The sequence below is a fragment of the Leishmania panamensis genome (assembly GCF_000755165.1).
Source record: "Leishmania panamensis strain MHOM/PA/94/PSC-1 chromosome 25 sequence".
In the NCBI taxonomy this organism is placed as follows: Eukaryota; Euglenozoa; class Kinetoplastea; order Trypanosomatida; family Trypanosomatidae; genus Leishmania; species Leishmania panamensis.
In genome coordinates this window covers 507,144-520,073 of record NC_025871.1, presented here as the reverse complement: position 1 = coordinate 520,073, position 12,930 = coordinate 507,144, and the positions used below count along the sequence as shown (strand labels likewise).

At 58.2% G+C, this 12,930-nt stretch overlaps 5 protein-coding genes across 5 annotated transcripts, besides 1 other annotated feature; all 5 read left to right on the top strand.

Moving 5' to 3' along the window:
- Nucleotides 1-2,540: 2,540 nt before the first annotated feature.
- LPMP_251340 (serine/threonine protein phosphatase, putative) lies at nucleotides 2,541-3,494 on the top strand (the record flags this gene model as incomplete). Its single annotated transcript, XM_010701402.1, has 1 exon — nucleotides 2,541-3,494. The coding sequence occupies one exon, from the start codon at nucleotides 2,541-2,543 to the stop codon at nucleotides 3,492-3,494; it is 954 nt and encodes a 317-aa protein (XP_010699704.1).
- An 891-nt stretch (nucleotides 3,495-4,385) lies between these two features.
- LPMP_251330 (DNA-directed RNA polymerase I subunit, putative) lies at nucleotides 4,386-4,640 on the top strand (the record flags this gene model as incomplete). Its single annotated transcript, XM_010701401.1, has 1 exon — nucleotides 4,386-4,640. The coding sequence occupies one exon, from the start codon at nucleotides 4,386-4,388 to the stop codon at nucleotides 4,638-4,640; it is 255 nt and encodes an 84-aa protein (XP_010699703.1).
- A 1,076-nt stretch (nucleotides 4,641-5,716) lies between these two features.
- Nucleotides 5,717-6,502, top strand: LPMP_251320 (hypothetical protein; the record flags this gene model as incomplete). The annotated part of the gene is made up of 1 exon (XM_010701400.1): nucleotides 5,717-6,502. The coding sequence occupies one exon, from the start codon at nucleotides 5,717-5,719 to the stop codon at nucleotides 6,500-6,502; it is 786 nt and encodes a 261-aa protein (XP_010699702.1).
- Nucleotides 6,503-6,608: 106 nt separating this feature from the next.
- Nucleotides 6,609-7,116: a repeat region.
- Nucleotides 7,117-8,044: 928 nt separating this feature from the next.
- LPMP_251310 (hypothetical protein) lies at nucleotides 8,045-10,039 on the top strand (the record flags this gene model as incomplete). The annotated part of the gene is made up of 1 exon (XM_010701399.1): nucleotides 8,045-10,039. One exon carries the CDS (start codon nucleotides 8,045-8,047, stop codon nucleotides 10,037-10,039), a length of 1,995 nt encoding a protein of 664 aa, XP_010699701.1.
- Nucleotides 10,040-11,022: 983 nt separating this feature from the next.
- LPMP_251300 (hypothetical protein) lies at nucleotides 11,023-12,306 on the top strand (the record flags this gene model as incomplete). The annotated part of the gene is made up of 1 exon (XM_010701398.1): nucleotides 11,023-12,306. One exon carries the CDS (start codon nucleotides 11,023-11,025, stop codon nucleotides 12,304-12,306), a length of 1,284 nt encoding a protein of 427 aa, XP_010699700.1.
- Between the last annotated feature and the right edge of the window lie 624 nt (nucleotides 12,307-12,930).

Below are 12,930 nucleotides of genomic sequence, written 5' to 3'. Positions count from 1 at the left end.
AGGGCCCACGCGCTTGTGGTGATGGTGGTGGTGGGGTGATTGTGCCTGTTGTGCAAGGACGAGGGTATTTCGTGCCTTTCCTTTGTTTTCCCCTCTTTCCCCTCAGTGTCTACCATTCTCCCGCCGCCGCCTCGCTCACCGCTTCTTTAGATTATCCGCTGACTCTGCCACCGTGTGCGTGTGTGGTTTCCCCCCTTTTTTGTTTATCGTCGCTCAGCATCGCTGCTTCCCCTTCGCTGCCGCTAATGCTGCTGCTGGGCAAGCATATCGCGAGTTATCGCTGCTTTTACTTTCCGGCATATGCTATTATTTCTCTCTGTTTGTTTTCTGCGAATTGCTGGCTATCTGCAGGCGGGTTCCTGTGCGCATGCGTGCTTGTGTGCATGTAGGTTTCTTCTGAGCTGTATCTGCGTTCTCCTTGTCGTTCGCCCCTTCCCACTCCAGGTCGACTCATCGGTTTCCCCCCTGCTCTTCCTGCCCTCGAGGTCATTCACTCATCAGGCGGAACTCTATTAAGGGGGAAGTAGAGATACAGCTACGTTCCTCTGGTACGAGCCAAGTGAGTAGAATCAAACAGAGAAGAATGGGCGCATCACTGTGCGCTTTGAAGACTCTGTGCGCTTCTGGTTCCTCCCTCTCGGGTGCCCTCTTCTCTTTCTCTCTCTCTCTCTCTGTGTGTGTGTGTGGATGCTATGCGGCTACACGCACCCATCCATCGTACGCAACGTAGTGCAGGCGCCTGCCGCTTTCCATGCAGAAACGCAGAATTTACCGTTGGCGCGTGTGGCCTCCCTCAATAAACTTGTCTGTCATTGTTTCCTCCTCCCCCCTCTTCTTTCCCCCCCTCTTCCCCCCTCCTTCCCCCCCCCCTCCTTCCCCCTCCTCCCACCCTCTTCTTTCCCACCCTCCCTGTTTCCACTGCACCCAGTGGTGAAGGCGTGCCTTGAACCGGTATTGCTGACGACTGACTCTCGCTCTCCTTCTTACCCCCGCCCCCCCCCCTCGTTCCCAGGCCGGCAAGTCAGCACCCCAGACCCCGCGGAAACGCATCTTCGGTGCACCTTTGTTTGCTTGCTTAGCTCATCTTTGCGCGCCTGTTCTCCGGGCATTAACGGCGCAACGAGACCGGGGGCACCGTCGAGCTCGCGCTCCCCTGCCCAGTGCGGGCGAGGTCGTTACTGCACCTGTCAGTGCTACGACCAGTCTCCACTTCCTCCGAGAAGGGGTCCCAGCGACATGACGGCCCCTTCTCTCTCCTTGTTTCCACTGCCCGTGTCTTCAGTGCAGGTCGCACCCATCTGGCCTCCCTCATGCTCCCACCCGATGAGGCAGTGAGCCGGAGAGGCAGGTGGCTCCGCCACTCTCGTCACTACGCAGACACAATGCACAGCCCCTACGCATGTCTACGCTCTTGTATAGAAGACGCACTCTACTCCTGCCGGCGTGGCCTCGGTGCAAGCAGCACGATTGCCCAGACGCCGCCCGTAAGTCGGGTCGATTGAGACGAGTATGCTGACTCGCGCATGGCCTTGAGGTAGCTCCCTCGCTCTTGCTCGTCCGCCTCCTTTCCTCTCTCCCCTCTTTCCACTCACGCTGGTGAAGGAGAGGGCCTATTCACACAGGAGACTGCTCAGCGATACGCGGGAATCATTTGACTGGAGTGACGCACACATATACGCACACACACACACAACACACGTATCGCCTTACGTGCTGATCAGCAACGCTGCTTTTTCCTCTTTTTTACGAGGCAGCGAAAGCGTACCGAGGCATTGGCGAGGATGCAATGCCGGGCTCACAACGCCGTAATTCGAGAAGTGATTGAGGTCATGCAGCTTACACACTTCTTCATCTCTTCCCAGCCTTTGCTGTCGACAGCCGCCTCTCTCACTACCCAACCTTCCCGCATCCCTACCCCTCTCCCCACAGACACGTTTGTTCTCCCAGAGGGCATACGTTACACAAGTGCTATCTGTCTCTCTCCCTCCTACTTCCTCCTCCCCCTCGGCTTGTCCTTCCTCCTTTCTCTTCCTCCGAACCATCGCTGAGTGCCAAAGTTTGTCTTGGATTTGTTTTCTTCTTGGTCTCGCCACCCAAGGATTACGCATTCGTACTCAGACGTGCAGAAGCCTTCCTCCCAGAGGTAGATTGGTCGCACACGCACACGCACGGATTCATATGCGTTATACACATACCTCTATTTAGCGCTCTCCTCAGTTCTAAGACTGTCTTTCACTTACGCTCTCATTTTCACAGTCTACCTGTGATTTTGGTGTGTGCGAGTGTGCTCTCAGCACCCCTCCTCTCCTCCCCTCCTCTCACCCTGTTGCTCTTGTACACCCCGCCATTACGCTCCCCTTTCGTGCTTCTCCTTTCTTCTTACCAATCTTTAGACGCTCTATTCCCTCTCCTCCCCCATTTTCATTCGGAGCGACAGGCATCGAGCCCACTTCGAGTGACAGAACTGGCCCCTTCACTGTGATACCAGAACTAACACTACAGCTGCAAAATTGAGAGTTATCAGCGACTTCATTGACACCATGACGACGGCCGGCAGCGGGCCACCGGTGGGGTCCAGCAGCACGCTGGACTTGGATGAGATGATTAATTACGTCATCCAGTGCAAGCCGCTCAGTGAACAGCAGGTGGCACGTCTGTGCGAGAAGGTGAAGGAGGTACTAGAGAAGGAGAACAACGTGCACGCGGTGCGGGCGCCAGTCACCGTATGCGGCGACGTGCATGGCCAGTTTCACGACCTGCTCGAACTTTTCAAGATTGGTGGGCTTCCACCGGACACGAACTATCTATTCATGGGCGACTACGTGGATCGCGGCTACTACAGTGTCGAGACGGTGACGCTGCTTCTCCTCTACAAGCTACGATACCCCCAGCGACTGCATCTTCTCCGCGGCAACCACGAGTCGCGCCAGATTACGCAGGTGTATGGCTTTTACGATGAGTGCATTCGCAAGTATGGCAGCGCCAACGTCTGGACGATCTTCACTGACTTGTTTGATTACCTGCCCCTGACGGCGTTGGTCGAGAATGATATTTTTTGCCTGCATGGCGGTCTCTCACCGACGGTCGACACGTTCAGTCATATCCGCAATCTCGACCGTGTGCAGGAGGTGCCGCATGAGGGGCCCATGTGCGATTTGCTGTGGTCGGATCCGGACGATCGCGATGGCTGGGGCATCAGTCCCCGCGGCGCCGGCTTCACCTTCGGCCAAGGAGTCACCGAAGGTTTCTGCCACAACAACAAAATCAAGACAATCGCCCGTGCACATCAGCTCGTCATGGACGGCTACAGCTGGACGCATCAGGATCAGCTTGTCACAATCTTCAGCGCTCCAAACTACTGCTACCGCTGTGGGAACCTCGCCGGTCTTCTGGAGCTGGACGAGCACATGAACAAGTGCTTCTTTCAGTTCGACCCGGCACCGCGACGCGGTGAAGCGCAGGTGTCCAAGAAGACACCCGACTATTTCCTATAGATACCGATGGATGGGTGCTTGATGGCGACGCTAGCGACCCCCTCCCCCCCCCCCACACACACATTACGTACATACCAGAGAGAGGGAGAGGGGCTTTTTTGGTGTCTTTGTGTTTGCCGTCCTGCTCCCCCTCCCCTCCCCTCTCTTTCTCTCTCCCTCCGTGCGTGTGCGTGAATGTGCAATGCCACTTTTGACATTTCTTCGACCGTTCGAGGAAGAAGGCGCAACTAGCGAAAAGAGCGGGGGCTAACTCGGGGGACATGGTGGGGGACAGGGAAGAGGGCAGATGTGTTTTGACCCGCGCGAGACACGCCCAGAAGAGGCGCACCCACCCGTACTTATTTAGCTCGCTCATCTAAGCGTGTAAGCAACTAGGCTTATTGCACTCAGCTTGCAGCACGGAAGAAGGGGAACGTAGGGGGAGTATGCGCCATGACCACAGGAGCTCACTTTTCTGCGCAAGTTCGATTTTTATAAATTTACTTTGTGGGAAAAGGCGACAGGAGGCGTGGTAGTGACCAGCACCCCTCTCCTCCCTCATGTATGTGCATGCTGACGGCTCTCTAACACACTTGCGTGAGCGCTATGGCACAAACGTGCTCTGTCACTGTCTCCCCACGCCTCCTCCTTTCCACCCCCTCTCTTTCTTCGCGCGTGCTACATAACCATCAATGCTTCTCGGTCATTCTCTCTTTTCGTTTTCTTCTTTGCTTCGTGAAAGTTCATTCGAGGCGAATCTGATATTGGCCAAAGGAGGAGCTGTGCGACGCCATATACGCATCTGTCCTCTGCCACCTCCCCCTCCCTCTCCCAATTCAACAGCAAGCCCTTTCTGTTCTCTAGCGAAGCCTCTCTACCCTATACACACTCACAGGCAAACGTGCTTGCATCATGATTATCCCGGTGCGTTGCTACTCGTGCGGCAAGGTGGTCGGCAACCTCTACGAGCAGTATCAGCGGCTTTTGGATCAGGACTACACGGAGTCCGAGGCGCTAGACGCACTGCACTTGGATCGCTACTGTTGCCGTCGCATGATCCTCTCCCATATTGACCTCATTGACGACCTCATTCCCTATAGCGTACCTGTGGCAGGCACGATGCAGGTGATGGGGCCGCTGCGGATGTCCTCGCCGCACCGCCGCTGAGAAGCATGACGCATGGAGCTCGTACAGCTTCTACGCCTCGCTAGTCTCTCTTGTCTTTCGTTGTCCAGAGAGTGTCCTATATCCGTGTGTCTCTGTTCATGTGCCTGTGGGAGCTACCGTCGCACACAGCACTCGCGTTCCTTCTTGTTCGCCGCTCTCGCGCGTGTGCGCGCTCTCTGAGTTTTCCTTTTATTTCATTTCTTCCTTCCGCTTCTCTAACGGTGTCCATGTGTGCAGGAGGGCGGGCAGCCACACTCGTGTCATCTCCCTAGTTGTCTTTGCTTTCTAAGTCTCTGAGTGCGCGTATGGCTGCGTGAGGGGAGCGAATGTGCTTCGTGATGTGCATCCGGTAGTTCACGTGTGTGTGTGTGTGTGTGTGTGTGTGCGTTCCTTTATCTGTGACTGCGCCGAACCCGGGTGTAGGTGTGTGCGTCCTCGAGCGATTCCAAGCGAAAACCGCTGTGCTGCAACAACCGTATCCACCGCCAATCGCCTTCATTGCTGTACATCAGCGAGCCCAAAATGCATGTGGACAGGCCACCTATGCTGGTAGGCTCCTCTCTCTGCGCCGCAGCTCTTTTAGTACGTATGCCCCTCTCCCGATCCACGTCGTGTTGCTTTCTCTTTTGCGCTTTCTGCTCTCTCTCTCTCTCTCTCGCGCGCGCTCTTCATTCACCACCTTCGCCTGCTGCCACCACCACCACTGTCACACTCGTGTGCCACCCACCCACATACATAGTCAGCTGGCTTTCTTCACCCCTTTCATTCTTCGTAGTTCTCTGCGTGCTTGTCTGCTGCCCTCATCCTCACTTTCTCTCTCTCGCTGCGTGTACACACCAGTAGGCACTGTTTTACGCGAACTTGTCTGCCGACCCCTCCCCCTCCCTCACCTCGACGGACATCTTTCGCTTCACGCTCCCCTTCTCCCTGCACCTTCTCCGAGGTGACCACTACATTTTCCCTGCCTCTCTACCTACAGTACCACCACCACTCCGGCAACTACTACCACCGCCTGCGCTGCTGTTGCCGCCTCCTGGTCGTTCCGCAAGCTTCTGTCAAGAGCGAGAGGAAAGCCAATGGGCCCCCGCAAGAGCAACGCCTTCGCGTCCGGCAAGGATGACGGCGCTGCCGCCGGCAAGGTACGCAAGGTAGGCGGCAACGGTGTGGGATACAACAGCGTGACCAACAGCACCAGCCACAAGCATGGCGCCACCGCGGCTACCACAACGAACATCTACACGAACGAAGAGAAGGCCTTTCTCGAGTCCCAGCTGGAACTCTTCACCTCTGGTGGTGGCGGCAATACCTCCAAGGGTGGCAGCGGCGGGACAGACTTTGCCAGGATGACGAAGGAGCAGTGGTTGGCCGGATTGCCGATGCTCGTCTCCGCAACGGAGAAGCTTCTGCGAATAGCAGCTGAGGAATATCAGCAGACATGCCGCGAGCGCGCGGCAGCTGCAACGCCAACGAACGGCGCACAGAACGTTGGCTCTTCACCAAGCGCTGATGGAGGCGGTAGAGGTAAGCACGGCCCCACGTCCAGCAGCGGCAGCAATGTTAATAGCTGTGTGACCAACGACATTGTCTCCGGCGGGGCGGCAGGATCGTCGAACCAGCATTCCACCCCAGCCGCTGGCACCCTTGCCCAGTTTGCCGAGGAGAACGCCTACATCATCGCCCAGGTGCAGCAGCTGCAGTGGTACCCCTTCACCTACCAGCGATGGGTTGAACTGCTGTTGGAGCCGGGCAAGTACCACACAGCCCGCGACGACGGCAGGCTCCGCGGGGACGCGATTCAGATGTCTCTGCGGCGGTGCATTCTCGTGACGTATCCAGCTGTGGAGGGCGGGGATGTGATTTAAGCAGGTGTGGACGGGGGAGGGGAGGGCGACGGCGAGGGTGGAAATTGTAGGCACACGCACTCACAGGCGCGTCTACCTCCCGAGACTTCTCCTTGCCTCTCATTCCCCCTGCTGACGAGGGCACACGTCTCGGGGTGTGGCATCGCAGAGCCTGGCGCCCCCTCTGCGGGGCAGTCCGGCAGCCCCCCTCCCCACCAATGACGAGCCGCCCCGGGTGCTGGCAGGGCCCAGTGTCTTCGACGCGTGGAGGCCAGGGCGATGTATCGCTGCGGATGCCGGCGGCCATGTCCTGGACGGCGTTGTGTCAGAGCGAGCGACGACCGTGCACACGTTTGTACCATCCGTGGGGTGGGCGGGGTGCCGGTGCAACCCGGACGTGTCTCGCCTGGCCCTCGCTGCCTGCTGGTGGGGGTGCCCGGGCCGCCCCGGGGGATGCGCGAGGCGGCTTGCGGGGTGTGGTGGTGTGAGGTGCCTGGGGCAGGGGCTGTGCTGCGATGGCTGGGTCGGCGCGTTGCCGCGGCTCGTGTGTCTGCGGCTTGTCGGGGCTGCGCGATGGGCCCACTGACAGGGCGAGGCGTGAAGTGGTGTTGGGCTCCTGTGCTGTATGGCGGAGAAGCTCCCCGCTGAAGAAGCAAAAGGCCCCCCTCTACTCTTTCTCGTGCCCCACTCATTTTTGGTGTATTCCTCCCCTCCCCCCCGTCCACCCCCCACCACTGATTTATCCTCTCCGTGTCTTGCGCCCCATGGCTGCCTTTGGCTGTGTCTCTGTTTGAGTAGTTGTGCATGTCGTTTTCTCTGGCGCCGTATTCTACTGCAGGACAATGCACACACACACACACAGATATACCTGCGCTCGAACGGGGATGCGCGATAGCATTTGAGCAAAGCACTTCAATACCGTGTAGACTGGCGGTTCACAACGAAGTTTCCCCGCGCGCGCGCTCCCTCTCTCTGTGTGTGTGTGTGGAGCTTTGCTCGAATACGCCCGCGCTGATGTGCACATCTCGTTCCCCTTCTGTTGTTCTCTGCAATGATTTCCACCTGTGCATCCTCTCTCCCGTCCTCCCTCCTCACACATCCTCTCTTGAATGTGCATGTTCGTCTTTCTCTTTCTCTCGGCCACACCGTCTTGTATCCCCTCTTCACCTGTTCCTCTCTGTGTCTCTATGATTGATGCATGAAGCAAAGGAACGGGAAGGACAATACGGAGGTGTGATGTAGCCACAGTACGCCCCCCCCCCCCCCACACATCACAGGCATTCTTACTTCACCTACTCGCACATCTCCAGCTCGCCAACCTCTACTTGTATTCGTTGTTCTTCAGTCCGAAGAGAGAAGAGTCTGGAGAGCGGCACCCCTACCCCCACCCACAGATACGCCAGTAGTCAACGGAGGAGACTCCCTCATTGCTGTGTGACAGCGCTTCCGTCTCTCTCGCTCTGTCTGTCTCGGACATTCACACTGAATTCACCCGCCTCAGCGACACGCAACGTGTGCGAAGCGAAAAGGAAGACGAAACGTAAAGCACGTTGCTGTAGCCCAATGGAACCGCACACGTTTTGCGGCCCCGAGTTCATTCTCGAGGTGCCGCCCCAGAGTCTCTCCTGCGTGCTGGAGGGCGTGCAAGAGACGGCGGCGGCCGTGGCAGCATCGACGCCGACCGAGTTCTCTGCGTCCCCTGCTCCTGCGGAGTCGAATCAGCCAGGCACCACCACCACCAGCTCCAGCAGTAGCACCGTTGGTGCTGCGTCACGCGGTTGGACTGTGCAGCCGTCAGCCCTTTTACGCATACAAAATGAGCTCTACGGCGTTTGCACAGCCGAGGTGCGTCGACATGTTCACGCCAACCGGGCGCTCATCGAGTGTATGGCAACAGATGTGCGTCGAGGGATGGAAATGGTGTCGCGGCGCATGGCCCATTTCGGCCGCATTGTTCTTCCCGCAACCTATGGCAGCACCAGCGGTGGTGGCGTGCCGCCCCCTCCGTCGGAGGTGGTGTTTGTGCAGGCGAAGCCAACAACGGCGCTCAATCCGGAGGAGGTGGCATCGCTGCAACAGTCGGTGCGTGTGGCGGCCACCTCGTCCTCCTCAACTAATCTGGCCGCTTCCGCTGCTGCTGGTTCATCCTCACCGTCAGCGTCATCGACATCTTCCGCTAACACGTACCTGCTACTCTACATCACAGATTCGCGCGTCGCCGCGCAGCTGCACATGCTGTGCCTCCGCAACGCCTTTATTGCCCTGCCCCATGCTTGCCGTCTGCTGAACTACTTTGTTTCCACTGGTCGCGCTGCCGCCATTGTGCCGAGCCAGGTATACCAGAAGCGAGAGCTGCTTAGGTCGCACCTCAACTTCGATGCTGAGCTGTGGGGTGTGCTGGAGTCGAGGCTCACGGATGGGCTGGTGGAGCGGGTGCGCAGCTCCGGCGTCACGCCAAGTGGAGGTCGACTCTTTACGGCTTTCGAGCAGCACGAGCAGAATGTGAAGGCGGTGCTGCACTACTGCGAGACGAACGTGTGCTACGCCGGTGTCTTTGATGATCACGAGGAAGCGAGCCCGTTTCTGGTGGCGATGGGGCTGTGCTGGCGACTTGGGCTCACGATGGACGACGTGTGCAGGCACTTTGCCCGTCACCCTCGCCGCGTCATTCGCGCCTTGGCACTCTACCTCGCCCGCTACACTCTCGCGCCGGAGGACTACGTGTACTTCTTCACCCCGTCTCTTTGCGATGAGGTGGTCATTGCCTGCACCGAAGATGCTCAAGTCACACTCTCGATGAGGGACCTGAGCCGGCAGCTGCTCACAAAGAACGATGTCGTAGATGCGTGGCTCCCGATCTTGTCGAAACACTGGCAGGTGAATGTGGTGGCGCCGGCTATGGCGTTCATGGAGACCTGCTGGAGGTTGCAGTCCCAGGGAAGTCGCGGTGGCGGCGAGGGGGATGCTGCTGCTGCGTCACCCGGCGCATCCACAGGAGCGTCACAGCTGTTTACGGAGGCCGACGGGTCTGCCAGGGGCGAGCCGGAGCGCGTGCACGGCAAAGGCCGCGGCATCGCTGCCACCTTTGGATTTCGAAGTATTGCTGAGATTGCCGACCACGCTGCGCAGCACGCGCGTGTGCTGGTGCCGCAGAGCATTGCAGCGATACTGAAACGGCGCCGTGGCCTAGAAGAGGAGGTCTTTGGCGGTAGCGGTGGCCGTTGGGGTGGAGATGGCGACGATGCTGTGGACATCCTTGGCGATGACTACGATGACGATGACTTCCTCATTCATGTGGACGTGCGCGGCGGTGACGAGGACAGCGATGCAGAGGGGTCTGGCGTCATGGGAGGCCAGCGATACGGCGGTAGCAGCGACCTTCCCTTTCCATCCACGAAGCGTGTGCGAACTGGCGCCGCCAAGGACGGCAGCGGCCACGGCGGCGTAGCGCTCGATCCGCATCGGCGCATTATGCGGGAAGGGCTGAAGCTGACGCTCTCCTTGCTCGGCCGCCGGGATCTCTTCAGGAAAGATGAGGAGCACTACATCGAGTTCTGAAGATGCGCACCTGTGTGCGTTGGTGCCGCTGGAGGGGAAAAGGACAGGGAAGCGGGGAGGAGGTCCCTCCAACCACGAATTTGTCCAGAAACTTCGCCCAACCATAAATTCCCGCAGATAGGGAAGCCCGCGCCGAGGAATGCTGTGCCAAGACTCAAATGAAAAGACGCACCCACACCATACATACTCGTCTATATGCGCAAGGTCCTCTTTAATAGGAAGGTTGGCTGCTCGAAGGGTGGTGGGGCTCTTCTTATTGCGCCACCCTGTGCGGTAGGGGGAGAATGGTGGTGGCTCAACACACAGCGAACTGCTTTATGTTGTTGTGCGGTTGCGTTTTGGCCTCCTCCCCCCTCCCCCCAACTCACCACTCCCGACATGAGCACACAAACTCGTAACACGTGAAAAACGAAACGAAACGAAATACATCGTTGCAGCTGATGGTGGAGGTATGGGCTCAGCTCCCTCCTCCTCCTCTCTCTTTTCCTTCCCTAGCATCCATCCCTGTCTCTGTCCCTCTTCTGCCCCACACCCCTCTTCCCTCACGCATGCACGCCTACCGCGCAGCACGCTCTCTTGTCCACATTTTCCTCGTTCAACTACACTGCAGGACGTTTTCAACTGCAACCAACGAGAAGCAGACGAACCACCGAGCTGTGGAGGAAAAAGGAACAAGAGCGGCTACCCATCACGATTCACACTCTCGCATACCCTCGAGACTCTTTGGCAAAGACGAAGTGGTCGTGCGATTACGAGAGTCATTGGCCACTGTCCACACGCACCATCTGCCCTCCCGCTTCCATTGCTGCCTCTCCTGCGGCTTTCCTTTTCTGTGTTTTGATTGCCACCCTTCATATTGGTGGGCGTTTCCCCTTCGACACCTCCTTTCTTCTCATCGTCGGCGGCGAGAGGGGAGGGAGGAGGACTCGCTGCGGTGAAAACGAACAAACACCTACCAGAACACCCACGCGCGCGGTTGCATTATGTCCTCTCGTGACTCCCTGTTGCTGCTGAGAGAGGAGCAGCGCCGGCGCTTCGAAACTGCCAAGAAAGCGGGCACCACACCTGAGGTGCGTAAGTGCAATGCGTGCCAGCAGCCTCCCTACTCAGCCAGCGTGTGCCCTGCCTCAGGGCTTTTCCACGACCTCGACAAGAAGAGGCTCATTGGTGGCACTGTCGTCACCTCAAACGTCATCTCCTCCTCGCAGCTCATGGCGGCCATTGACCAGACACGCGTGAGATGGGTGCCAAGTCGTACCCAGCTGGTGAAGGTGGACGCGCAGTCGATCAATATCTTTCAGAGCTTTGTAGCGCAGATGGATTGGAAGTTGCAGCGCTACGCAGTCCTCTACGGCCTCTACGACGACACCACGCATACGATCGAAGTGCACGCCGTCTACGAGCCAGAGCAGCACGGTAGTACCTACGCCTTCGACCCCCTCCCGGACGCGCACATGGACAAAGTAGAGAAGATCGCCAAGGCGCTGGGTCTGCGGCGCGTCGGCGTAGCGTGTACTCATCCCATGCGCGACCCAGAACACATCTTGTTGAACTACCGCGAGCTGCTGCTCTGCACCAAGGAACAGTCCCGCTACGGTGATGAGTGCGCTTTGCTGACTGTGGCACCGGCAGCCATGCCGTCGACAGAGAGCAGTGGCAATACAAGCGCCCCGGGTGAGCTGCTTACCGACTCCGCGGCGGCGGTGAGCGGTGCAACTCGCGAGTCGACCATCGTAGTCTCCTGTCAAGCCTGGCAGACGTCGCCGCAGTGCGTCCACCTTTATCGTCTTGGAGTGCTGCAAAAGCCTCCGGGTGGCGAGGAAGCGTTGCAGGACGCCGAGAAGGCACGGCAGGTGCATTGCACAATGCCGTTGGAGGTGGCTCAGACGGAGACTGACCCGAGCGGACACCGGCGCTTTGTCACTAAGTCTCCGAGCACGGAGATCGACACGCGCTGGTTCACGAGCTACATCGCGGTTCAGCAATTTATGTCGCCTATTGTCCGCGGGGCCTTCATGCGGCTCTCGCGCCCAGGTATGCCACCGCCGGCGCTGCAGAACCTGCGTAACTACATGAACGATCCAAAGCGGAAGGGCATGTCGTTTGCCGAGAGAATCGCCGATTTTCACGTGCTCGTGTACCTCTTGACGCACATCTTTACCACCGACGATGAACTTCGCGCACTTTGCTCGGTGGCGCGCACCAAGATGATGACGGAGGAGGCAGCCAACTACCAGGCCATCCTGCAGGGGATGATGCCCACGTAAGAGGGCGGAGAGAGGAGCGCGCACGTGTGCACGTCTGTATCCGTGTATCTTGATGGCACACAAGCGCATGCATACTGGCATACGCAGCACCCACGCAGAGGAGGAGGCTCCTGTATGCCGTCGGTAGCGGCGTTGGTACTCCTTCTTTCCTTCGCTCTTCCTGCTTCCTACCGCACGCGCCTGAGACAATTCAACGTCTCTGTGTGTGTGTGTGTGTGTGTGCGTGTGCTGTTGTTGCTGTACCAGGCGCTTTTCATTATTTTGTAGCGTGACGCTTTATTCATGCGTATGTGTGGGCATCTGCGTGCGTCTCTCACATACTCAGAGTCTGCGAAGGACAGTACAACACGTCGAACATGCAGAAGGGGGACGATTGCCCAGACGCAAGAGGCAGGCAGCCAACCCTCCATTTAAAAAGCGCTCGAAGCGGCACGTAGCGGTGCGCGTGTGCTCCATCTGTCTCCAAAGTGAAGTCGCAACACCTCCGAGGTCCCTGTAGTGCATCGGCTCTCGAGCCCGCTCCTTTTCACCTCTTGTTGCGCGCGCGTGTGTGTGTGTGTATGCATCACCGCTTTTCATTCCACAACGTTTCTCTTCCCCTCTTCCTTTCTTCTTCTGCTCGGG